Raw genomic sequence first — 26,090 nt, 5'->3', positions numbered from 1 at the left:
TTTTTTTTTTAATTTTAAAAGATTTTATTTATTCACTCATGAAAGATAGAGAGGCAGAGAAACAGGCAGAGGGAGAAGCAGACTCCTGGTGGGGAGCCCAATTCAGAACTCGATCCCAGGACCTGAGGATCAGCCCCGGACGGCAGACGCTCAACCAGTGAGCCACCCAGATGCCCCCTTACTCTAGATTTCACTTAGTATTTTTAGCAGTTACAAAGCAAAAAGGCCAAATAGTTTTCATGTAAGTGACTTTTATTTTTCTCTGACATTTCACAGTCAATTTCTACAAAACTTCATACTTCCTCAAAAGAATTCACATTTGGTAAATAAATCTCTATCCTAAAGAATTCATAGCAGGAAAAACACTTCAATATATGCACAAGAGTTAACTTTTCTGTTGAAGGAATCATAGTAAAGTCAGACAATACTATAATCAATAAAAAGCCATGAGTGTAATAAATTACAAATATTATTAAACTCCATTCCCATAACTAGTTCCATGAGCAGCTTTTTCTAGATGTGTCTCACCACTGCCAACCAGATCTGCCAAAAGTTCTCTTTAAGGGTTGGTCTAAACTAAGAATTGCTTCTCACTTTCAGAAAACAGTAGCTCTGCCACAGTACTTCATATCAGATTAAATCATGCTCGCTAAGACCATCACTACTTACAGCCTTGTGCAACCAACGGAGATCCTTCTGGTCTACTCCAAGGTTCCTCTATTTGCTGATCTGGCGTCTGGCCCCAAATGTCTGGGAGCTTCAGTGGACCTCTTCTTCCAAGAACTAGCTTCCCTTTTTGGCTTCATCTGCTTACAGCTCCACTAGGGAAAGAACACCCATGCTAACAGCCTAGAGAGACTTCCAGCACTAAGTCACACGATCAGAGAAGAGCCGAGGAGGTGCTGCTTCTCCCTGCCACTCAGCAGTGAGGATCAATGGTAGCTTTCATCATCTTTTACCATAACAGGAAGGGAAATGCAAACCTTAGTCTAGGAAGAAGAGTCCAAGAGGCTTATAGCTCCACAGAGGGTTTTTCCGATAGAATAAATTTGGTTCTCAGCAAGTATGTTCAGATTTTTGACACTCAGTAAGACTCATGACTGGCGCCCAGGCTGTTCTGAATGCACCTGTCTCTGCAGCTTTGCTGCCAAATACTTTCTGCCAAAAAGGAAGCTTCCTAGCATGGTGCACAGAGCAGAGCTGTCGTAGTACCACACAGATTCAGGGGAGGCACAGGGAGTGGGCCAAGAGGAGAATATTCAAAGGAGCTGAGAGTCTGTTTAAAGACACATTTGCTGGGATTTTGAAACTCTTTCAGAAAGCAAATGGCAGGTAATAATTCTGCACTGATCAGGACAGAGCAGAGATTTTACCAAGCTATTTCTAAATTGGTCATATCTAAATCATACATGTCTAATAACAAACTCTGGGCCATCTGAAGCCTTGAAATTTAAAAACTATGTTATAGTTCTAACTACCAGGTGAATGTGATCGTTAGCTTCTGGCCTTGGTAAAATTTCAAGGACATTTTTCTTTGCAGAAAAGATGAAGCTGGTCATATAGAATTTCTTATTAAGGTAATTTGTATGGAGATTTTCAAGAGAATGAAATGTTTAAATGAGATAAAAAAAAATCTGATATGGTACTACTCAGAAATCCCATTTACCTTTACCATGAAGCTGAAAGAATGGGAATCATCTGGGAATTCCATCACACTCTCCATTTCTAGATGAACTTCAGAGAACCAACACTACACCTCTGGCTTTGCTGCCGACATCCAACGCATGAAGGAAACACGGAAGACTCTGCTCCACAAGTGCTCTGCGTCACTATGACATGTGACAAACAAAAATTTTGGATAGGAAAAGAAAATCAGTATGAAGAATGGTTTCCAATATTCTGGGGACTTCATAACCTCAGGATGATTTTAATTCAAAGTTTATCAAACTCAGTAATCGCTTCTTTCCTCTTTTACAAAAACAAAAGGGGGAAAAAAGGTGGCAGCAGAGAGTTAATTTACATTCTCAGAAACCATGAAGCTATCTTTTGAGATTTTCACACATAAAACAGGTCGCATTGTTTCAAAGGGGGGGGGGGGGGGGGAAACGATGACAGGAAGCATAAATTTCCAGAATCCTCCAGCTCCCAACCAAGAGATGCTGGCCATGTCTACTTTCTTCTAAGTCAAAAACGCAATTCAGCAATTGTAATTCCAGATGGTACTGAATCCATTCCATACTTTAAAAATCTGAAGTATTTTGACTACCAGTTTAAGTGAAGAGAAATCTGGCTTGTGATTTAAGTGTTAAGAGTTCAATGGTGCTACTCTCCTCTCGACTTTCCAGTTTAGGAAGACAAAGCATCACATGATTAAGCGCTTGCACCCTTGGCCCAACCTGTGCCTGAGGCATTTTGGGTTTTGCCCAGGTGGCACGATGCCTTGTGGGATGCAAGCACACCTCGTATTTTCCTCTGTGACTAAGACGTTCAAGGGAAGATCTACAAAGGGATGCTTATGTCACTTATGTCACCTACTCCCTGGCTTGACAGGTATCACTCTGTGTGCTCCTCCCTGTCACCGTACCCTTGCTCACAGTGAGTGGGATGGTGGGAGGCGACAGCCAAAAGAGCCCCACACAACCATCTCTCCTGCTTTGCCCTGTGACCCATCAAAGTGCCTGCAGGCTAAGGAAAGGGGACTTGAGAGTGCTCCGAATCTGAGGTCCTCAGAGGAATGGAGACATATGTAAACTGTGCACAGACCACATGGTTAAGATTGCAGCCAGGTACTGGCTTGTGGCTTCCTAAGTGAACTGCCCAACACTTTAAGTATAGAAGGAAAAGCTTTGGGAAACAGGAGTAATAACAGCCAAAGAGTTAAAAAGAACCACTCAAGTAACACGAAACTATGCCTTCTGGGTTACATGTCTGGGTGGTCAGAGAACGCTTCTAGGTCACCGCCGGTATGACCAGACCCTGATGTTAAGGATGCCTGTAGCTTGGCCCACGCCTGAGGAGCCCTGCTCTTGGTGGCCTCTATAAACAGCTGGGTCTGCTCCTTTAGCTGGTCTAGCTCCACCTGAGTTGCCTGGTTCTGACGAATCAACTCCTTGGTTTTCAGAGTGATCTCCAGCAGACCAGATTTGTGCAGGACCACCAGGGTATTCTGAAAGCGCCTATGCTTGCTCTGCCGCTGCTCGGCGAAGAGGTCAGGGCTGCGGCAGAGGTGCTCGGCAGCCCACAGGGGCGAGCTGTAGTTGGCTGCCAGTGGAGAGAGTGGGGAGCTGCTCTCTAAGCCGTGCAGAGTGCTGTCTGATGCACAGACAGGGCTAGCGGGGGATGCAAAGGTCAGGCTGGGGGCTTTAGCCACGTGGCTGCTGGACACCGGTTGAAGAGTCTGTGGACTTCCACCTGCCACCAGCGAGGGCACACCTTGTAGAGCGGAGTCCTCGGCAAGCTTGGCGCCGGGTGGTGCTGGCGCCGGGGGGCTGGGGGACACGGCACCAGGCTTGGTTGGCTCATTGGAAGACAGGCTTGGCCCAAGTCTCTCAGTACAGACTTTCTTCTGCATCCCACTTTCTCCTCTTTCTTCTGGGCTGAGGGAAAGGCCCCTTTTGCCTGGATGGGGGGCTATTTTCGTATAAGAATTCAGAATGGGCAAGTAGTTCCTGGAGTCTGATTTCTTCTCGCCAGTGTGACACGGGCTGACAGGAGACGGCACGGGTGGATGAAGGAACAGGAGCTGTGGCTGTGCTGAGATCACTTCGAAGGAGGGCTGGACAGTCCACGACTGGAGCTGGGATGAGCTGCTGCCCTGCAAATAAAGAAGAGCAGCACACTGCCATTACCTGCCGAGGGGAGAGGCACTTGAAGCCTCTGTCAGGTGCCCATCCCTCACATATGGGGTAGCCCTTCTCAAGAACATGACTGCAGAAGTGGCTTGAAAATCTGACAGAGTCCGGTATCAGCAGTTTGTTGTTTTTTTTTTGTTTTTGTTTTTTTTTTAAAACCTTTCTCAGGAAAAGAAATTGTAGATAGGTGAAGTAATGACAGGGTTAAGGTCACAACTGAGGCAATGAAAATATGGACAGTTACGATGTCCTGACCTGTTAAAATGTGCTCATCTCAAGACTATAAATGTGTCTTTACAATAAAGCCTGTCTTCATTTAGTTATATCTGTGACCTCTTTGGGTTTTTTTTTTTTTTAAAGATGTATTTATTTATTTATTTGACAGAGAGAGAATGCACAAGCAGAGGGAGCAGCAGGCAGAGGGAGAGGGAGAAGCAGACTCCTGGTGAGCAGGAAGCCCAATGCGGGGCTTGATCCTAAGACCCTGAGATCATGAGCTTAGCCGAAGGCAGGTGCTTAACTGACTGAGCCGCCCAAGTGTTCCTGAAATGACTTTTGGTTAGAGAGTTACATATTGCTGGGGCCCCTGTTGTGTGAGATAGTTTATGTGGGCACACTCATTTCATCTCCCTAACACCCATGTGGAATTATACCATTTCCTTTCGTAAATAAAGATATTGAGGTTCAGAAAGTGGAAATAACTTGCATTAAGTCTCCAAGCTACTAAGTGGTGAAGTTAGGATTCGACCCTTGGTCTGAGCCTAAAACCATCCCAACCACTCGCTACACTGCTTTCATTATGTTACCCCTCAAATATACACTTTTTTCTAAAAGTATTGATTCAGATGGAAATCTAACAAAGAAGGGCATAGTTACTTATCCCTAATATTTATTTTTTTTAAAGTATTTTTTTTTAATTTATTTATTCAGAGAGAGAGAGAGAGACTGAGAGGCAGAGACACAGGCAGAGGGAGAAGCGGGCTCCATTCAGGGAACCCGACGCGGGACTTGATCCTGGGTCTCCAGGATCAGGCCCCGGGCTGCAGGCGGCGCTAAACCGCTGTGCCACCAGGGGTGCCCTATCCCTAATATTTAAAAGCCAGTCCAGTTAAAACCTAGACCCAAAAATATGCATGTAGATGATGCTAGGAAGGGAGAATCCAACAGAGGTTCTAATCTCCAGTGGGGTCATTTAAGAAAGCTATGGACTTGCTTCCCACATCTGCATACCATGCTGCATACACTTCAGCTTCTTGGACGCCCGGCTAGGAACTTTAGCCCAAATTCAACTACAGTTTATCTGTACAAAGGCTAGGATGACCCGGAGAGCCCATTCTGGAGCCCAGATGGTGTTCAAACACACCCGGGCATATGCATAAGCAAGTAGTGCCAGGCCCAGCAACCACACTTCCTTGTCAGAGATCCAAAATTAAGGGTCTTTTGAAGCAGAGATCAGTCTAGCCTACTCTGTCAGGAGTAAAACTTCAGTTTTCAGCAAAACTATCCCCCTAGTCACTTATGCCATAAGTGACAAGACTGACAAGGCAAACAGATCCAAAAACTCACTCACTGCACTCCCAAGACGATTTCAGTGCACCGTTCTCAATGCAGCCGTGTGCCCACTGCCCTCATAGATACTTAGCTTATTTGTTCTGATTATTAGGTTTGACAACGTATTATATCTCAGGGAACACAGGTCAAGAATTTCGGCTTAGATAGGATCTCAGAATCATTTCACATAAAGCCTCCACATTAAAGATGAGCAAACTGAAGTTCACAGTCGGGTAATTATGTGCAAGATCACATAGTCCAGCAGCAGAGGGAATCAGACCCTCCAAAGAAAAACACCTAAAAGCAAGCAGCAATAATCAAGACATTACACAATAGGCAGGGATTTTTTTTTTTAAAGCATACAATTATTTTAATTTTGGAACGTGCTGGATTCTAACATGTCTGAAAACACAAAACTCCTAGACTGCTCAGCTAGGTCAGCCTTCCCCGCCAGCTCCCAAGAGAGCCTGGAGCCCGGCAGCCCTCCCAAAGGATCCTAAGGAATGCTGCTTTGCTGGAAAAGCCTCCTCACTGCTCAACCCTCAGCCCTCAGGAGCTGCCAGCCTCGCCTACAACAAAGAAGGCACATAAACAGACAACAGAAGAGAGCAAGAAGACAGAAGGAGAGGAAGGCGGGGAGAAAAAGAAACCCCAGAAGCAAGGAGCAAGCATGGGGGGGAGGGGGGACCTGGACAATCTACTAAGGGCTCCATCTCAGGTCTTTATCTCCTCTCTTCGTTTCAATAAGGACAACTATGCTTCCAGCTGAGATGTGACCTGCCAAGTAAAAATCTTCAAGTTCTTTCCTCAAAGTCACTAGGTTGCCTTGTTGAAAATCAGTTTGTGTTCCTCTGTAATAAGGTAAACAGTTCAGACCTTAGGGTTTCCTGTCAGGCTCTCGCCATGTTCTTCTTCTACGTAAGGTGGGAAAGTCAACAACACAAAGCCACATTTTCCAGCTTCACTAGCTGCAAGCAGCCTCATCAGTGGACCCATGCGAGAACTGATAGGCTTTAGAGCAAAGAAGGGTGAGGTTACATGTTCTTTAGGCAAGTTCACATGATTGAATTCTCTACTTCCACACAATGGGCTGAGCTTACATTTTCATTTCTATGTCTTCTTCTCTTTCATATCCAGACAATAATCATGTAATATGCATAGTTGTGTAATAAAGCCTGAAACAGGGTACTTTTCAATTCCAAAACAATGTCATATGGATTCTACTGGGATAACTGTACCTAAACCAAAGAGCTGCTTTCTCACTAATGACATGGCTTTGAGAGAACATGGAAATTGTCTCTACTTCTCAGACAAATTAATACATCCTGCATTTCTCAATTCAAGGGCAACTCAAGTTAAAAAGAGATTCTTTTATTTCTATCCTCAGTTCTGCCATATGGTGGAATGCAACATTGAAAGTTACGACATTCCTGCTCCTGACTAGAGAATTCTGAGGTCCCTTTGGACGAACCAGGAACACAGAAATAGAGGAGTCCTACTGTCTGGAAAATGGGAACATGGGTCATGATTATTGTAGTCCTTTTGAAAACACCGTCAGTAGCTGAAAGGAAACATCATCTCCCCAGGACAGGAGGAGGCATCAGTGTGGTTCCAGTGGTCTGCTTCTAAAATCTCTCCTTGACGGAGAGGGAGAGGCACTGTACAGGAAGCTCAGACACTTTAATGTGCAGACACATTAGGAGACAGTAGCCCTCCTCACCTGTTTGACCAGCACATTCTTCATTACAACCATCGGGGACAGTGCTGGGAAGGCCGTGCCTGCAGTCTTGGAGTTTTGCCTTGGCCTGTCTTCTCGGCTCCAGCCTAAGGCGCTCAGCATGTCCTCGGACTCCATCTGCTCTGCTGAGCTCAGACACTCTGAGCTCCCATCTGGTGAGCAGAAGAATGGTCAGTTCGCATAGGATCTAGGCTAGGGGCTCCTAAGCAGATCTTCTAAGGAGTTAACAGACTTCTCGGGATGGAATGGAATGGAACATTTGTGATAGGTGGTTTTTGTGAACTTTTCTGAATGGGTCTTTAGCTTTCATTGTATTCTCAACCAAATACACAATAACCCCTCCTACCCCAAAAAGTTATGAAGCACTGCCCTAGGACAGCAGACTTCCCTTCTATCTCTATTACAGACAAAAACTTGCATCAGTTAGGTTTCTGTAAAAGTCATCATCACCAGTCTACAGGAGAAACGATTGAAAGCTTCAAAGTTAGATCATTACTTTCAAGAATCTGTCCTTGAAAGGGGAGGGGACTGTGTGTGTGCCGTGGGGCAGGATGAAGACCTGTAGAGGGGCTGGGCACCACAAGATAGCATAATAAAAACAAAACAAAACCAACCTGTAAACCTCAAAACATGCATCCATGATGAAATTTAAAGAGCTCCATCCTAAATTTGTTAATTGTACAATTCTGGGTAAGATAATCAAAGCTGAAATTTAAAATGTGTCTCTATTACCCCCACCTCCACCCAATACCTCCAACAAAGGAGGTGCTGATATCCTAAATGCATGCTGAGCATGCCTCCTGGGGATCCTGCCCCATGAGAGATAGAAAGATAATCTCTGAGGTAAAGAAAATGAGATTTCCCTGATGTGAAATCCATACAAAAAGGACTTAATTAGCTACCTGCCAGAGTAAACCAAGAGACTGCTCTAACCCTGCTAGAGAGGAGTCTGGGAATACACTAAATACTCATCAAAAAGCTCAGAGTAATTTGGCTCAGGCAGGACAGAAATGTGACCATAATTTAAATGAGTCTATCAACACTTGCATTTAATCAGAATCTCTGGTGATGCTTTTCAGAATTTATATATGTTGGGGGTCCTCCCTTCAGTCTACTGAACCAATTGTCTGGTGCCCAGGCAGGTGGATTTTCACAAAGCACAAGTATTCCAAATGTGCACCTCTGGTGAACAGAGCTAGAAACAAAGGACCTCAGAAGCAAAATGCATACCTAGTGCATGGATCTTGATTTCTAAATGCCATTCTGCCCAAAAAGAAAAACAGGGGTCCTTGGAGAAACAGCTAGTCCAATGCAAGTCTTTGCCAGTGAAAAGTACATGATGAGCCTGGACTCTTATTGCCCCAGAAAGCAAGGAAGTGCTCAAATACAAATGGGGTCAAGTAGAAAAGTCACAGGAACTATCTAGAAAGAGCTCCCACTGGCCAAGTTTGGGACAGTTTGACTATCAAAAGAATTAATGATATAGCACTGACAAAGTGAATTACAAAAGAATTCCACAATTCCATAGTGTACTCAATAAAGGAGAAGGAAAAAGGAGAAAGATGTAACATCAAGAGAGTAGTATTCTGGCAAAATGAAAATGCTTATCCTGATCTAATAATGGGGAAACTACCAGAAAAATTCAAAGAGTGAGACATTCTACAAAACAACATGCCTAATTCATTCAAAAATGTCACTGTCATTAAAACAGAAAACAGAAGGAAGAAGGGAAGGAAGAAAAGGCAAGGAAAGATGAGGGCATTGTTCTAGATCAAATCAGACTGAAAAAGACAACTGAATGAAATGCACAATCTTCAGCTGGATCCTGGACCCAAACAAATTTTTTTTAAAATTTTTATTTATGATAGTCACAGAGAGAGAGAGAGAGAGAGAGAGAGAGAGAGAGGCAGAGACACAGGCAGAGGGAGAAGCAGGCTCCATGCACCGGGAGCCTGACGTGGGATTCGATCCCGGGTCTCCAGGATCGCGCCCTGGGCCAAAGGCAGGCGCTAAACCGCTGTGCCACCCAGGGTTCCCGGACCCAAACAAACTGACAAAAAAACAAACAGCTAATAAAAGACATTACTGAGACAGTGGGGAAAATCTGAATACGGACTGTGGCTAATTAATAACTATATTGATGTGAAAATTCTTGGTGACACTGATGTAATCATACAGAAAACATTCTTTTAGGAGATTTGTACTGACGTATATATGTTTATATATATATAAGAAATAGAAACAGGTGAAATAGAAATAGAAACCTCAGAAACAGGTGTGTATGTGTATTGAGAGAGAAAGCAATATGGCAAAATGGTATGACTCAGTCAATCTGAAAGACACCCATGATATTCATTCCCTTTTGTATAGATTTGAAATTTTTCAAAATATAAAGTTGGGAAAATAATTCAAATGGGAAAAACCACCTTGGTTTTACGAATCCCATCACACTCCAAGGTAACAGGCACTGATGAACTCACTCGCTGGCACCTGGCCCAGGAGCGGCCAGAGGCATTCACTGGGGCCACTTTCTGGGGCATAATGATTATTTTTAATCCCACTTTATGTTTGAACAACACAATGCTTCTTAAAGAACTTCTACATAGAGAATAAGGCAACTATCAGAAAAACTATCCAGACTTTGGGACATACTACAAAACAAGTGGCCTGGCAAGGCTGAGGTTGTTGGAAGGAATACTGAAATGTCGACAGACTGGAAATAATCGGTGGTAGTGTTACGGATAATGTTTAGTTTCTTCTTTGCATGTTCCTAAATTCCTAAGCTTCTACAATGAGCATACAATTACCATCATGATATGAAAAACATGAAAAACAAACATGATATAAGAGAAAAAAGGAGAGACATTAGGCCTACAATGGTTCCCAAACCAGTCTGATCACAGAAATCTCCAGAGACACTTGTAAAAAGCAAAACCTGCCTTTCAAGCCCTCCCCCAGACCTTTGCCATCACAACCTCTCAGAGAGGAGTCTGGTGATCACTAATTTTTTTTTCATTCTCCCTCAGAGAATGAACCTTGCCCACACCTTGATCTCAGACTTATAGCTTCCAGAACTGTGAGATGATAAATTTGCTGTTTGAGCCACCCAGTTTGTGATACTGTTATGGCAGTCCTAACAAACTCATACACCACCTTAACCAATAAAAGTCTAGCTAGAATAACCATGGCAATATTCTTACCACTCAGATAACAGGAACTACATATGTATCCATGTGCCTACCCAAACTTCTGCCATAATGTTGGCCCAGTCCCTGATGAGTTTGTGCCAAAGGTCAGTATATACGGAATGCCATAGCAAGGGAATCTTGTGGCTGCCCTACAGAACACCAAAAGGTGTGATAGTCATACCAAATGTAGGTTTATTTTAGTCCTCACACAGAATATTTTCAATCCAGCGCAGCAACTGTGAGCATCTCAGCCAAAGTGTATTCGCCATCATTGAGTACTTCCGATCAATTATTGAGTGAATAAATGAATAAATGAGGTGGATTTGGCTGACATTAACCTAAATTTCATCAGAGCTTTCCACTAAGAACTGGGTTATCGTGTCCCCGTTCCAGAAAGGTAGAGGCCTCTGGAATCACACATCCCTGGGTTCAAATCCCAGCTCTACTGGCCAGTTGCATGATCTTGGAAATTATATAATCTTTCTTTTTTAATAACATTTTTTAAATTTATTTATTTATTTATTTATTTATTTATTTATTTATTTATTTATTTATTTAAGAGAGAGAGTGTGTGTGTGTGTGTGCGCGTGTGAGTGAGGAGGGAAAAGAGCAGAGGAAGGGGGACAAGCAGACTCTGCACCAAGCAGAGCTTGAAGCAGGGCTTGACTCCAGGCTCCATCCCATGACCCTGAGATCATGACCTGAGCCGAAATCAAGAGCTGGATGCTTACCCGACTGAGCCACCCAGGCGCTCCAGAAATTATGTAATCATTCTGTGCCTCAATTTCCTCATCTCTAAAATGGGGAACATAATAGTACTTTCTTACAGGATAGTTGTTATGATAATTTTATGTGAACTATGTAGCTTACTATGTAGCTTGAAGTGCTGCAGTTGGTTCTTACCAGCTCACAAGGACTGATAGTATACATCTTTTCTAATTCCCCAAATCTTCCCATCCCCATATTTGGTCACATTGTAGCCTGAAATTAATTGGTCCTGGTGAGAGTATATGCACCATGGAAACTGGCAAACATTATCCATCCATTATCCATTGGTTATGCAGAATTTATATGGTAAATTCTATACAAATGTCCACAACATTATTATTACTCAGCAGGTCCTCCAACTCCCTTGTGAGTTTGCGAAGGCATTCTGCTAATTAAATGATAACACTGATGATATTCCTTTGGCAATTGATGACCTCAGGGGAATCAGTACATAGCTGGGTGGTGGTGATCATTATTTTTAACAAGAACCTCAGATGAGACTTATGATGAGTCAAGCTTGGGAAACAATGTTGAGAGAGAAGAAAAACCCAAAGGGCTAATAAATTGGCCCTCCTTCCCTGGACTGTCCTTATTCTAATCCTTCGATTTGCTGGTGCTCTGTTTCTCTCTGAGCAACAATCTATTTATAATTTGGCTTCTCATGCAGGATGCCTACAGGGAGAAAACACACCAATCTAGGGATAAGAGAACTCTAATTTTCCTAACAGCTGCATTTCTCACTATAAATTAATAAATCAACAAGATGGATTGATTAGTCTCTGTGAAGCTGGATAACATAAATCTTCCTCTAGGAGGGGGCTCTACTCTCAGGATGCTGACCCAGCCAGAATTCCCTGCCATCATCTCTCTGCATCCTCTCAGCCAAAGACATTGACACTAGAGCCATCTCTAAGCCAGTACCCTCAAACCTGGAAATAAAAGTGCCCAGCACAGTGAAAATTGAAAGATTCACTGTGTAGGCAGCTAGCCCTTTCAGATAAGGTTTAAAACAAACTAGCAAGGGAAACTGAAAACTGTTCTACTTTCTTGTCTCTAATAGATTTTCAAGTTTGGAACTGCACTAGGGGTCCCACAGTCCAAATACAAAATGCAGATATGCAGGGATGCGTTGTGGAGGGAAATGTTTTTAAACATCAAAATTACTTTTTTTTTTTTTAGCAAAAAAAACATATGCTACTTTGTTTCATTTGCTACAGGGTGACAGCATGCAGTAGTACTTTTTTTTCCAGCCATGTAGCTATTCCTATGAAAAAGGAGCTAAGACAATAGGATTACCAGTACTTAAAGATTTTTTTTCCCAGTAACCACTTGCAACAGTTGGAAACAGAAGATTGAAAGTTGAGAGAGTCTGAGTTGAAAAAAGATGTCAGATCAATTCCTTCAGAACCAACCCCAGGTGACTGATGGGAAGCCCACCATATGGCACCAGAATTACCATTTTAAGAGATCAGATATTTATCCTGTACATGAGAGCTTCCCACGTTTATCACACAAATGAATTTTAGGGAGGACGTTTTTCAGGCAAATCATTCATTGCAACATGGAAGGAATAAGGTATTTTTAACCTGAAAATCCGGAGTCCTTGTCTGATTCGGCGGCTGCCATGCCGAGCTGACGAGCCACCTTCTTCATCTCTGTGCCTTTGCCCAGTTTGGCTGAGAGTCTTCGAGGGCTCTCTCTGGATGGGTTTTTCCTCTCCATGTTTTACGGGGCTGGAAGTGGATGCATCAGGCCTCCTTTCCTCTGGATTGCCCTGGGAACAACAACAATTACGTAAGAAGACAGTGCCTGGAGAGCTGACACAGGTGATCCAGGCGGTGAAGAGGGTGAGGGCAGAGAACACTGGCCTCGCCCACTTCCTCGTATTTTCTCAGAGGCCTCGGCTTACACGAGCTTCCACTTTGCTACACAGCAGAATGGTTTCTACCCAAAAGGAGGTTCACTGTCCTCTCCTGCCCTCAAATTCCATTACAAATTCAGGGCATACAAACCACACTCAGTGGAAGCATTGTAAAGTGCTAACAAAGGCACACTTGATTAGGCTTTTTGGAAGGGGTAACTCACCCCATGCCCCAAGGGAGGGAGGAGTGGTGATGCCCATCTCCGACGAGGCTTGCCTTCCCAGTATGCACTGGCAGACTCTGGACTTAGTGCCAACTCCCACAGTATAGTTGCTCAAATTAACCTTTCACTTCTTTAGATGAAGTACTGAACAAAGTAAACACAACTCATATATGCATGTTCCATTTTGGCTTAAAAAGAACTTTCCTGCATAAATAAGATCGTGTATAATAGTGCTTTGATTCTATACAAGTCCACACACAATATTACTCTGTTAATGTCCTCCTCGGTTGCTATTCCATTTTACAGAGGAGGAAGTTGAGGCTCATATAAGTGACAGCCATTTAGAAATATTTATCAAGGGGCACCTGGGTGACCCAGTCAATTAAGCTTCTGCCCTCGGCTCAGGTCATGATTCTGGCTGGAGTCCCAGGATCAAGCCCTACATTGAGCCTCCCATCAGGCTCCCTGCTCAGCAGGGAGTTTGCTTCTCCCTCTCTCTCTGCCCCTTCCCCTCCTTCCCCACTCATGTGTGCTCTCTCTCTTACTCCTCTCTCAAATAAATACTCTTAAAAAAAAAGAGAAATATTTATCAACTGCCCACTATGAAGCAGGCATTGTGCTAGGACCAATACAAAATGCACAGAAGAGACATGGTCACTACCTTGCTGGAGCTTTTGATCTAGAGAGCCAGAAAGACATTAATCCAGTAATCACACAATTACTTAATCACTATTTTTGATAATAGCTATGAAGGGAAGGGGCTAACAGTCAGAGATGGTGAGGGAGGGCTGGGCAAGGGAAGGCTTTCCTGAGGAAATGCCATGTAGCTGGATCGGAAGTTAGCTGGGGGGGATGGGTGGGACGTGGCCACGTAAAGGCCCTAAAGGAACAAGAGTTTGAAACATTCAAAGAGTTGGGAGACCAGGGAGTCCAGAGCACAGTGCAGTGCAGGGGGGCGGGGGGGGGGAGGGTAGAAGGCCATGCACTTGTGCCTAGAGAGATTGATGGGGGTCAAACAGGCAGTGCCTCATAACCCATGATCGATCAGCATTTTATTTTATTTTTAAAGATTTTATTTATTCATGAGAGACACAGAGAGAAAGGCAGAGACACAGGCAGAAGGAGAAGCAGGCTCCATGCAGGGAGCCCGATGTGGGATTCGATCCTGGGTCTCCAGGCTCACACCCTGGGCCGAAGGCGTCACTAACCCTCTGAGCCACCGGGGTTGCCCTCGATCAGCATTTTAAAAGCATTTTGGATGCTGGATTGAGATTAAAGTGAAGGGAGGTAAGAGAGGCACTGAGATCACTCAGATACTACCACAGTAGCCAGGGTGAATTAAAGTTGTAGCAGTGGAGATGGAGAGAAGCGAACAGACTGGAGATCTATTCAGAAAGAAGACTTGATGGGAATTGGTCATTGCATGTTGGGAAGTAGATGGTGGTACCATTTCCTAAGCTAGGCAGCCCAAGAATTGCACAGAGGGACTGGGTGGGGTGGCTAGGCTGGTCCAGTCTTGGCCACGTAGAGAGAAGTGGCCGTGGGTCATCTGAGTGGAGATGCTGGGGAGACTGTCACATGTACAAGTGGGGAGCCCAGAGAAGCTAAAGAAGCCTAGACTTGCCCCAGTGACACACCTCGTCCATAGCAGATCCAGAATTTGGCTAGCAGTGAAAAGAATGAGACAAATGAACCCTTCAAAGGGCTGGCAGAGGCTGAGAACATTCTACATATTTTAACAAGGACATCTGAGTCCTGTGGAATGGCAGTGGTTAGGATGGCATAAGACCACAAAGGCTATTGCAGGGATAAAGAGGACAGGAAAAATGGCAAGGACAATGAAAACTGGGTAGAATTCATATGTTGAAATCCTAACCCCTAGAGAGGATGGCATTAGGAGGTGGGGCCTTTGGGAGGTGCTTGAATCGTGATGGTGGAGCCCTTGTGAATTCGATTAGTGCACTATAAACCAGACTCCAGAGAAATCCCTTGCCCCTTCCACCACAGGAGGACTGTGAACATTCTGGGACCCAGAAGATGACTGTGCTCAGCCCCTGATCTTGGACTTCCAGCCTCCAGAACTCTGAGAAATACATTTTTGTTGTTTATAAGCTACGCAGTCTGTGCTGTTTTGTTACAGCACCATGAATGCACAAAGATATTAGGTATAAACAATGCCTGGTGATGTTTTAATTCACAGTCCACTTGCAGCTCCATCCATTCGTCTTTCTGAGTGGAGCGAAACACGAGCTCCCTGCCAAAGGGCACTGTATCTGGAATACCCTGAAATGCCACGTCTGAATATTTCCCTAGCGGAGGATCTAGTGAAGAACATCAACTACTCCAGAAGCAGAGGAGCAATTTAAGATAAAATTAAAGACAAGGATGTTTACGAGCAACCATCTTGCTCCTACTTTTCATACAGTAGAAGTGGACTAAAGGGAACTCTTCTTTTTTTTTTTTTAAGATTTTATTTATTCATGAAAGACACAGAGAGAGGCAGAGACACAGGCAGAGGGAGAAGCTGGCAGGGAGCCTGATGTGGGACTCAATCCCAGGACCCCGGAATCACGATCTGAGATCACGCCCTGAGACGAAGGCAAACACTCAACTGCTGGACCACCCAGGTGTCCCTAAAGGGAACTCATCTGAATGAGACTGAATTTTAAACACAACTCCAGGGGCACCAGGGTGGCTCAGTCAGTTAAGCATCTGCCTTCATCTCAGGTCACGACCCCAGGGTCCTGGGATTGAGCCCTACCTCGGGCTCCCTGCTGAGTGGGGAGCCTGCTTCTTCCTCTCCTTCTGCTTGCTACTTCTCCTGCTTGTGTGTTCACTCTGTCAAATAAATAAAATCTTAAAAAAAAAAAAAAAACACACACACAACTCCAAGTAAAAACTATTTTGGACCATAACTTATTCAAGGGGACTGGCTTCCCCGCTTCAGTCAGTCAAACCACACACTCTTACACAGGTCACAAGTTAAGTACCATGTGCACAAAAGATACACAATGGCACTGTCCCATCTTGCATAGCACAACAGAAAGGTGATATCTCTAGTGGGTAGCTATGATGTTTGACAGCATGAATAATCCAGCTGAAAAGGTAGACCTGGGAGGCCCAGTGGTTGAGCATCTGCCTTTGGCTCAGTCATGATCTTGGGTCCTGGGATTGAGTCCCGTACTGGGCTCCTCGTGGGGAGCCTGCTTCTCCCTCTGCCTATGTCTCTGCCTCTCTCTGTGTCTTTCATGAATAAATAAAATCTTTAAAAAAAAAAAAAAAAAAAGTAGACCAAAATGTAGAACTGCATCTCTAATTAAATCAGGATCCTTTTGTATGGAACCCAACAAATGTGCATAGTTTCATTTTCCTGAAGTAATACCATGGAAAGTAAACCCGACGCTTCTTCAAAATGGAAGGAGATGTAGCTTGTGGATGGGCAATGAGACTTATTCAAGTCTGACCCTGCTGTTGATTTTGATCAGGAAGGGTAGCTCATGTTAGTTGCAACTAATTGAGCACTTGGCAGAGTTCCACATTACCTTACTAGATATGAATTATTTAACAGGTATTTTCGATAAAGCACCCCAGTTTGGTCTATAATCCTTTTGAAAAGACGACGAAAAAGCTCTTGCTACTGTTACTAAAGTGTGGTCAACGGAACTACAGAAGATATGTAGGAATTTTCTGGCTCATTGAGAATGTGCAGGACAATACTAATTGTGGAATCAAAACACAAACATTGGCCAATAGGTTAAAAGGAGAACAGATGCAAAAATGTTAAGCCCCAGAAAATTGGTGGCAGCTGGAAATAAAGAATGCATAATCCACTTTAGAACAGCACACAGGGGAGGCTGGGTGGTTCAGTTGTTTAAAAATCTGCCTTTGGCTCAGGTCATGATCCTGGGGTCTTGGGATCGAGTCCCACGTTGGGCTCCCTGCTCAGCAGGGAATCTGCTTCTTCCTCTCCATCTGCTCCTCCCCCAGCTCACACACACTCTCTCTCTCTCTCTCAAATAAATAAAATCTTTAAAAAAAAAAAAAAAGGCAAACTACTTTGGATGTGAAAGTGACTAAAAACATGGAAGCCTCTGTCCTAAGTAGAGTTCTTTTTAAGCCTTGGGAAGGTTTCCATGGGATGGGTAATGAAGGGCTACATCATTCTACCTTGACCTGTCCTCTCTGAGAGGAGAGGCACTGCCTTCCTGGGTGTGGCGCTGGGGACGTCAATGAGCCAGTGAACAACAGATCCACTCATGCACAGCACCACGTGAGGCCCATGACATGAGACAAGCACGCAGCGGGGGAACTTACTACCACCGCTCTAAAAATCCAAGGCCGTGCAACCAGCAGTCTGAAAACCTTAAGGTTTTTTTCCTCTTCAATATTATTTTACATTGAACTTAGATGCTCATAAGCTGACTAGCAGTTGGAAATGGGTTACTGAGCCCATTTCACCCACCATGCCATCTCCTGCGTCCTGGCACAGACTGGAAACCACTAACGCACCCTGCTTTACAAACATCTGAGGTCCTCACGTGCCTGACTTTCCATTGAAAGGACTCCAGCTTAAGTTCCCTTAGACTGTCACAATCGACCCTAAAGGGGCCTCTTCTAAATGCATCGTAACACATTGTCCAAAATGTTCCCAGAGGGAATGGTACACATGAAACTCATAATATAAAGTGAATCGAGGGTGGCCTGGGTGGCTCAGCGGTTTAGCACCACCTTTGGTCCAGGGCCTGACCCTGGAGACCCAGGATCGAGTCCCACGTCGGGCTCCCTGCATGGAGCCTGCTTCTCCCTCTGCCTGTGTCTCTCACGAATAAATACATAAAATCTTAAAAAAAAAAAGTGAATCGATAAATACAGAAGTTTATATAAATAAGTATAACATAAAATTCTAACAAGTGCTCCATAGCACTTGGATCTTCTATTTTTATACTCCTTACATTAGGGTCTAGTTATTTGTCTCCTCAACCTCAAGAGTTGTCTTTTTTTTTTTTTTTCCATCTTTGCAACCTCAACCCTGCACAATTAATATGTGAGGTCCTCAACAGAATAATACATTCCAACAAATCTTCTGTCCTGCTGAGTCTCGCTGACAGCCGAGCAGCTTAGCTGTCACCGAAATACCTGAACAGCTTGAAGGTCAAGACTGCATTTCCAAACACCAGGATCACCTCAAGATCTAACTTCCAGGTCTGGTCTCCTGTGAGAAATAGGTATCTCATCTACCCCTTATTCTAAGGTGAAACCTCAGGGGTAAATCCACCAACTGAATTAAAGGTTGTCTAATCCACAATCTTTATGGAGATTTAGGCTCCTGATAAAAGGGAGACCCAAGGTTTACAAGGAAAGGATCTGAAATGCTGCTCTCAGATCTTTCCTTTTATAGACACTTGGCAACTTTCCCAAGAGCTCAAGTTCCCTTTAAAATGCATCACGTGGATAACATGCGTGCATGGACAGAGGTGTGAGGTGAAAGCCCAAGCAGAGGCTTAATTACAAAAAAAGCACAAGGCCATAAAAATTAAGACCTTACCACCCAGAAAATCATGAGTAATCCCAGCTAGAATTATAAATACATTACTGGCTTTTCCCTGAAGTTATTTTCTCCTGGTGTCCATGTGGGAGATACCACTCGGGGGAAATATCTGTGTGTGTTAACAGAGGGAGGACCCCGTCCCCCAACCTAAATCTCAAATATTCATCCTCCCCTTTCACATCCACTTCCATTCTCCAACTTGGCTGCAAATTTATTATGTCAAAGATCCCAAACCCCGATTCCACACGATGTCCTGTTTGGAGGACCAGATATGGCTCCCTCCATTCTCCTCTTTCAAAGAGGAGATAAGATCAGAGAAATTCTCCAAATCCCCAGCTTCCCAGAAGGGTTCACAGTAACAGTGCCCACCTCCCCATTCGCACCAGCCCACGCTGCATCTGTGCCAGACGGTAGGAGCACCCTCCAGGCATCCACCAGCCTGCCAGCTCAGCAGGGCAGAACTGGGCAGACCCTAGGGCTGTGCTGTGACTGGCATACCACCAGACTCCCGGGGCAAACGCCCAGGCAACGTGCATTGCCAGGACTTGGGCAATAACAGGGAGCCCGGCTGCGGCCTGTGCCCTGAGCCCGGCTCAGAACTACCCGAAACCCCCCCACTAAGCACTAACTCCTTACTTGGCGCTGCGCACCTTCTCCCCCCACCTCCCCACGCGCTGGCACCATACCTGGCAAGCTGGCCACAGGGAGAAATAGCCAGCCAAGTGGGTGACAGCAGGTCTCTGCAAAAGGCAGCACCCCCGCGTCCCGGGCCGAGGAAGGGGCCCTCCGTGCACCCCCACCCTGGAGGCGCGGGGCCCTCCCCGCGCTGCCAGCCCCGCGCCCGCTCACCTGCCCGTTCCCCGCGCCTCTGCTCAGAGCCCCTGGAGGCCCGCGGGCTCTGCGCCGCCCGCACGCCCGGCAGACCCAGCCCAGGGCCCGGCCGCCCCGGCCGCGTACCCCACTCGCTCGGCACCCTCAGCCCCCAGGCCCGCCGTCTCCCTCCCACGCAGCCGCGCCCCTCGCAGCCACAGCAACCAACTAAAAGGGGGACCGACGCACCGCCCCCTGCTCCCACCTTTTGGCCCTCCGTCCCCCCAAAGTCTGGCCCTCTCTTCGGCCTACGTCGCCTCCCTCCTCTCCGCTACTCCTGCGCCTTGCCCCACGCTCCCGGCGCGAACCCTCCACCCCGGGGCCCAGCCCTCCCACTCTCACCTAGGGCCGAGGTCGCCTCTCCACGACCGGCCCCGCGGGTCAGGCGGCGCATGCGCGAGCCCGGCCCCGCGGCTCCATGACAACCCCGCCGGCGCCGGGTCTCGAGCTACTCCCCACCCCCCCACCCCCACCCGCGCGCCTCCCGCCCATTTCTCCTCCCTCCGCCTCCGCGGCGGCGCTCTCCGGCCACGTGACTCGGCTCGGAGGACCCGGCACCATGGAGACCGCCGACGGTTCTCCTAGAAGGGCCCCGCCCCCACCGGAAGGCGAGGCGGGGACGCCTCTCGGGGAGGCGCGGGCGTCCCTTAGAGGCCTACACTCTCTCCGCGGAAGGCGGGCGTCTCTATGGTTGGTTCCGCGGGCTCGCCGCCATTTTGTACAGGGTTAGGGTTAGGGTTAGGGTTAGGGTTAGGGTTAGAGACCCCTCCCCACCCGCCCCCTCCCCCAGCGCAGAGCCGAGCGGGCACGGCTCCGAGGCGGGGTTTGGAGGAGCCACGGGGGGCCGGGCGTGGAGCGGACCCGAGCGGACGGAGGTGGCCGAGGGAGAGTGGCTCTCGGTCTGTACGCAGGGACACCCGCGGGCCGGCGGTGCGGACGGGCCTGCCGACGGGCACGTGGGGCGGCGACGGCGGCGGACGGGCCTGGCGCGGCGGGCGGGCGGGCGGGCGGGCGTTCCCAGCCGCCTGGAGACGGGGGCGCGCGAGGCAGGGACGCGGTGGGTGCTGCTGTCGGTGGCTCCGCGTCGTTGGACGCACGCTTGCTTGCTTCGCCCCCCGCGACCGCCGAGCTGGCGGGCTGTAGGTGGGTACAGCCCCTCCCGCCAGCCCTTGGACACGGGTCACAGCGAGCACGCGGGTACAGACGCTCAAGGAAAAGGGGCTGGGATCGCCTCTCGCGTCGGAGCAGGGAGGGCTCCTCATTAGACGGTCCTTCTAAGGTGCATGCACAGGGACCGACAGGTGGAGGCGACTTCTGGAGCTGCCCTGCCTGGTCGCCGCTTAATCACTAGCGATGGTTTGTTTATCTTTTAAAGATTTTATTTAGGGCAGCCCGGGTGGCTCAGAGGTTTAGCGCCCGCCTTCGGCCCAGGGCGTGATCCTGGAGACCTGGGATCGAGCCCCGCGTCGGGCTCCCTGCGTGGAGCCTGCTTCTCCCTCCGCCCGTGTCTCTGCCTCTCTGTCTCTCATGAATTAAAAAAAACTTTTAAAAATAGATAAAATCTTTAAAAAATAAAATTTAATAAATAAAAATAAAAGATTAACAAATATTTTTTTTTAAGTAAAGATTTTATTTATGAGAGACACACAGAGAGGCAGAGGGAGAAGCAGGCTCCATGCGGGGAGCCCGACGTGGGACTCGATCCCGGGACTCCAGGATCCGGCCCTGGGCTGAAGGCGGGGCTAAACCGCTGAGCCACCCGGGCTGGCTTACTAACGGGTATTTAAAATACAAAATTTCAGGGAATCCCTGGGTGGCTCAGTGGTTAGGCCCTACCTTCAGCCCAGGACGTGTCCCTGGAGTGCCGGGATCGAGTCCCGTGTCGGGCCCCCCGCATGGAGCCTGCTTCTCCCTCTGCCTGTGTCTCTGCCTCTCTGTGTGTCTTTCATGAATAAATGAATGAAATCTTTAAAAAAAAAAAAAAATTACAAAATTTCAGAGATGACTGGGTAGCTGAGTCGGTTAAGCCTCTGCCTTCAGTTTAGGCCATGATCCCAGGGTCATGAGACGGAGTCCAGCCCCTGACTCCTGCTAAGCGGGGAACCTGCTTCTCCCTCTCCTTTAGCCAATCCCAACCACCCCCACCCCCACCCCCGCTGGTGCTTGCTCAGGCTCTAGCTCTCAAAAAAAAAAAAAAAATATATATATATATATATATATTTAAAAGAAATCTAAAATTTCCAGCGCCTCATTTGCACCAGCCTCATTTCAAACCCTCAATGGCCACGTGTAGCTAAACGGCTACCTTATTGGGCCTCACAGATGATAGCAGTACATTGCCAATATCACAGAGTTGTATTCCACCACCGGATCGGGATCGGGATCACGGGACGGGGAGGAATCGCCCCGTGTTGGTAATCCGAGCCTTTTTAAGCGCTGCTAGGTCATGGTTAATCACGTTAGTCCTCTAGACACAGATAATGCTAATGCATTACTCCACATCAATGTTTTTATTAGCCTAAGCCCCACCAACAAATAATAATTGAATGCCTACAGCATGTAAGGCTTTTGTTGAGGGGATGGAGGGAGTGAAAACAATAGTTAACAATTATCAAGCAATTAAGATCCAGGCAGCTTTAACATGCATTCTCTCACGATGCTTCTGCAAATTTATGAGGTTGGTGCTCCTATCATTTGTAGTTGACAGATATGAGAGCAGTGAGGTTTATGCTACTGATGACACAAACTACTAAGTCGGAGATCTGAACCATTAACCATATTGCTTCTTTTTATGGGGGGGGGGGGGGATGGAATAAAACATTCTTTGTCTTCAGACACCTTAGAATCTGATATGGGAAAGACATGCTCTAATAAACTATGTGAGAATGTTGTTAAGTGTCAGAGGATTCTGACCATAAGCTAATTAATAAAATCAAGAAAAAAAGAGCCTTCAGTTTGTTTTTTTGTTATCGGAGAAGGAAGAGAGCAGAAGGTAAAGCTTTAAGGACAGATAAAAGTTGGATTTACGATAATGGAAGTAGATGAGGGCATAATGCATATCAGGCAACAGGGAATCCATGAAATAAGGCAAAGCGTGAGGATTATTTTAGTCCCCCAAAGGTGCAAGTAAACCAGACTTACCTTATTTTACCTGTTTTATGAGCAGACATTCATGCTGCAGTAATAACTTGAACTTTAAGGACAAGTTTGCTAATGGAACCAAAATCAGACCAATTTAATTTGACAGGTGTGATTTTTGTTGAGTATGGATTTATATAACTAATGATATAAAATAAGCATTCCGGGGCAGCCCTGGTGGTGCAGCGGTTTAGCACCGCCTGCAGCCCGGGATGTGATCCTGGAGACCCAGATGGAGTCCTGCATTGGGCTCCCTGCATGGAGCCTGCTTCTCCCTCTGCCTGTGTTTCTGCCGCTCTCTCTTTCTCTGTGTCTCTATAAATAAATAAATAAAATCTTTTAAAAAAAATAAGCAATTCATAAAAACAGGTAATTTTTTTAAATGAATAATATTTTTATATAGCTAAACCAATGTAAAAAATTTTCTTCCTGGCTTTGTTCATTTGCCAGGGTTTGTAAATCAGCATCTTTGTTGATGGTTTCCTTGGTGCCATGACTTCTTTCATCTTTACTGTCATGCTTACATTTAGGCTAAGGTTCCTATGAGGAGAGTGGGTATCAGAGCACAGTGTCTCCTTGCTGAAGAGTCCTTTCCAGTTGGAGTTCTCCGTACCCCTTGTGGTTCAAGACTCGTTTTGCCACCACCACTGCCAGCAGGGGGAGACCTGCTCCCTTAAATGCTACACTCAAGGTTTTGCAAATTGGCTTCTTTTCCTTTCTCTGGCCCTGGAGTGCTGCAGCATGGAGTCAGAAGCTGCACTTCCACCCAGCCTACTTTATTAAGCTGTTGACTCCCTTGTCCATATGAAGATTTGCATTTCAGTCCTGCACAATGATGCCAGGAAGAGTCAACCTTGTGTTGAGTTTCATTTGAAGATATTTTCAAGTATACAATATGGTCTATAATTTAAAACACTTGTAATTAATTGTCTAATACTTATTTTAATATGTAAAGCTGAATTTAAAGTTAAAATTAGCTTAGAACTATTTTAAAGTAATTGAAATAGTGAATAGAGTGAAAGTATTCAAAAGATGAAGTTTCAAATCCCTGCTTCTATCAATATCATTTTATAAAATAAGGGCATTTTGGCCAGCCCAGGTGGCTCAGTGTTTTTTTGTTTTGTTTTGTTTTGGTTTTGTTTTTGTTTTTTTGTCTGTGCACAGAAATGATACATTTATTGAAAGAGGCTCAGTGGTTTAGCGCCGCCTTGAGCCCAGGGCATGATCCTGGAAACCCAGATCAAGTCCCATATCAGGCTTCTGCATGGAGCCTGCTTCTCTGCCTGTGTCTCTGCCCCTCTCTCTCTCTCTCTCTCTCTCTCTCTGTGTGTGTGTGTCTCATGAATAAATAAATCTTAAAAAAAAAAAAAAAAAAAGAAAGAAGGGCATTTTAACATCTTTCCCCCACATATACCCAGGAAGGAAGATAGGCCATAATCTCATGATTTAAAAATGAAATAATTTCTACTTCATGAAAAATTCATTGCATGGTTCTTATTTTTCCAGTTTTGCTGAGGACCAGTGAAAACATCACCTCAAGGCATCAGTTCTTGGACCAGCACCTGAGAACCATCTTGTATTTTCCCAAACCTTAGTCTGGCCATATGTCAAGTAGCTATCCTCTAGACTGAATCTAGCATTAGACTCACAATGTTTTAAGAGGATTTGCTGGGATGATAGGTATGTATGTACTCTGGAGTCCCAGAGCCGTGAGTTGGTGAGAGAAGAGGACAGGGGCCCTAGCCTGTGCATGGGCAGAGGGTTCTACAGGTCCCAGGCTGGCAGGGGCAGAGGTGGGTGACAGTGGGATTCATGCTTCTTTTTTTCTTAGCAGACTAGGCCCCCATCAGCCAGCTTGGTTTGGGGCTCATATTCTTAGGGGCTATCTGGAAAAGCAGGGAAGACAATAACATTTAAGTCACAATCAGGACATTAATATACAGGCACAGGTTTGATTTCAGGGGCAATGGAAGCCCCACCACCAAATAGCTCTCTGTCTTCTTGCCTGTACCTGAAATTCCTTTAAGTGAAATTGCTTGACTTGCAAATACTCTAGAACCTAAGACAAATTTTTTCATGACCACTAACAGAGTGCTTACTATTTGTTAGTCGCTGTCTTAAATATCTTGCCCAGATTTACTAATTTAGTCCTCACAGAGTCCCAGGGGATGGTTGAGGTATCATTATTCTCATTTTACAGAGTAAACTAACATAAAAACACCATGTTATTTGCCAGGGTCCCTGGTAGTAAGTAGTGAAACCAGACTTTGAATTCCATAGGCCATGCTTTTAGCCATCCTGCTAGACTGCTTCCATGTTCAAGTGGAAGTGGTACCACCACACCGTTTCCTACTGTGCTGAAGGGGAGGCCAGTGGGGAGCCAGAAGGCACTAGGTACAAGCACTTGTGTGGGAAAGGATGCCAGGAATGGAGACCGGACACCACAAAGGTAAACTTTGCAGAAAACCCCTCCATCTGGTTGGTTGTCTACTCCACCCATGATAGAGATATTTTGTGTGGGGTGGGATGGGAGGTAGTGCTGATTTCAAGCCACTTACCTTCCCAAACGATGCGACAGCTGCCTTTTACCTGTTAGATCTACCTTGAATCTTATCAGTGGAAATATTTTTTAAGTGTCCTCTCCCCCAACTGAATATGAAGTTTTTGACATGTACTCATAACGTCTCCTTCACTCAATGGCCCAGAAAGCTGTTCAATTTCCCCTTTGGGTGGAACCATTTGATTCTACCATTTGGCAGGTTCTCCGGGGCCACATCTCCTATCTTGCCTTATGGGCTGCCCTCCCTTCTGTAAATAGCCTTGGATCCCAGCTATGTTCCCCAGCATGGGCACCCCCAGCAGAAAGCCAGAGGGGGCTGGGGCTCTTCAGTGGAACCTGATATTTCAGTAATAGGAAGCTGGCTACAAAGCCCAAGATCAGGAGTAGCCTCTATACAAGACACTGATTATTCCTCAGATGAAACACTTGCTGTCTCTGGCCACTCCATCTAGACTGGTTCGTGTTGCAACTTCTTGGGTACCTATCTGTCTTCCCCACTGGAATCCAAGCACCTTCAGGGCAGGGATTACATCGAATGTTTTTCTTTCACAAAGCAAAAAACATCACATAGTAAATATTCAACCAAGGTGTCATCAAGGGGACCCCTGCTTCCTGGAAATTTAACAGTGCACTCACACATCAGTGTCGAGGCTCTAGAAAAGGAGAACTGCACCAGCCATGTGAGTTGAGTCACTTATGTGGCCACTGGTGCAAGAACAGACTGGAGAGCTTTTCTTTTGTCAGTTCCCAGACTCACCCTCTGCTCTGTCCCACCTCCAAGCCTCTTGCACAC

At 45.9% G+C, this 26,090-nt stretch overlaps 2 protein-coding genes across 5 annotated transcripts in view; both read right to left on the bottom strand.

Annotated features, from left to right (window-relative positions):
- The window catches only part of TMEM63C (transmembrane protein 63C), a 129,156-nt gene extending 127,991 nt beyond the window's left edge, over window positions 1–1,165 (bottom strand). The window contains exon 1 of the mRNA XM_072762089.1: window positions 670–1,165. The gene's annotated coding sequence lies outside the window, so the exon portion shown is untranslated. The remainder of the gene's footprint in view (window positions 1–669) is intronic.
- CIPC (CLOCK interacting pacemaker) lies at window positions 235–20,085 on the bottom strand. 4 transcript variants are annotated; one of them, XM_025996416.2, is made up of 4 exons: window positions 19,942–20,085; window positions 12,683–12,870; window positions 7,123–7,292; window positions 235–3,814 (listed from the first exon to the last, which is right to left on the bottom strand). In XM_025996416.2, exons 2-4 carry the CDS (start codon window positions 12,816–12,818, stop codon window positions 2,921–2,923), a joined length of 1,200 nt encoding a protein of 399 aa, XP_025852201.1. In that variant the 5' UTR covers window positions 12,819–12,870; window positions 19,942–20,085; the 3' UTR covers window positions 235–2,920. The 4 variants fall into 4 exon arrangements, with proteins under 4 accessions (XP_025852201.1, XP_025852203.1, XP_025852202.1 ...); XM_025996418.2 differs by having other exon boundaries at window positions 19,805–19,957; XM_025996417.2 differs by lacking the exon at window positions 19,942–20,085 and adding an exon at window positions 19,579–19,734.
- Window positions 20,086–26,090: the final 6,005 nt, after the last annotated feature.

The sequence above is a fragment of the Vulpes vulpes genome, chromosome 6, assembly GCF_048418805.1.
Source record: "Vulpes vulpes isolate BD-2025 chromosome 6, VulVul3, whole genome shotgun sequence".
In the NCBI taxonomy this organism is placed as follows: domain Eukaryota; kingdom Metazoa; phylum Chordata; class Mammalia; order Carnivora; family Canidae; genus Vulpes; species Vulpes vulpes.
This window is presented reverse-complemented; position numbering and strand designations above follow the sequence as displayed.

What these genes read in the sequence shown, in the direction of transcription:
- CIPC (XM_025996416.2), bottom strand. Translation starts at nt 12,818, where the DNA reads ATGGAGAGGAAAAACCCATCCAGAGAGAGCCCTCGAAGACTCTCAGCC. An exon ending in CAAGGACTCCGGATTTTCAG is followed by an intron (nt 7,293 to 12,682) that starts GTTAAAAATACC and finishes TCTGCTCACCAG; the next exon opens with ATGGGAGCTCAGAGTGTCTG. An exon ending in AGAATGTGCTGGTCAAACAG is followed by an intron (nt 3,815 to 7,122) that starts GTGAGGAGGGCT and finishes CTTTATTTGCAG; the next exon opens with GGCAGCAGCTCATCCCAGCT.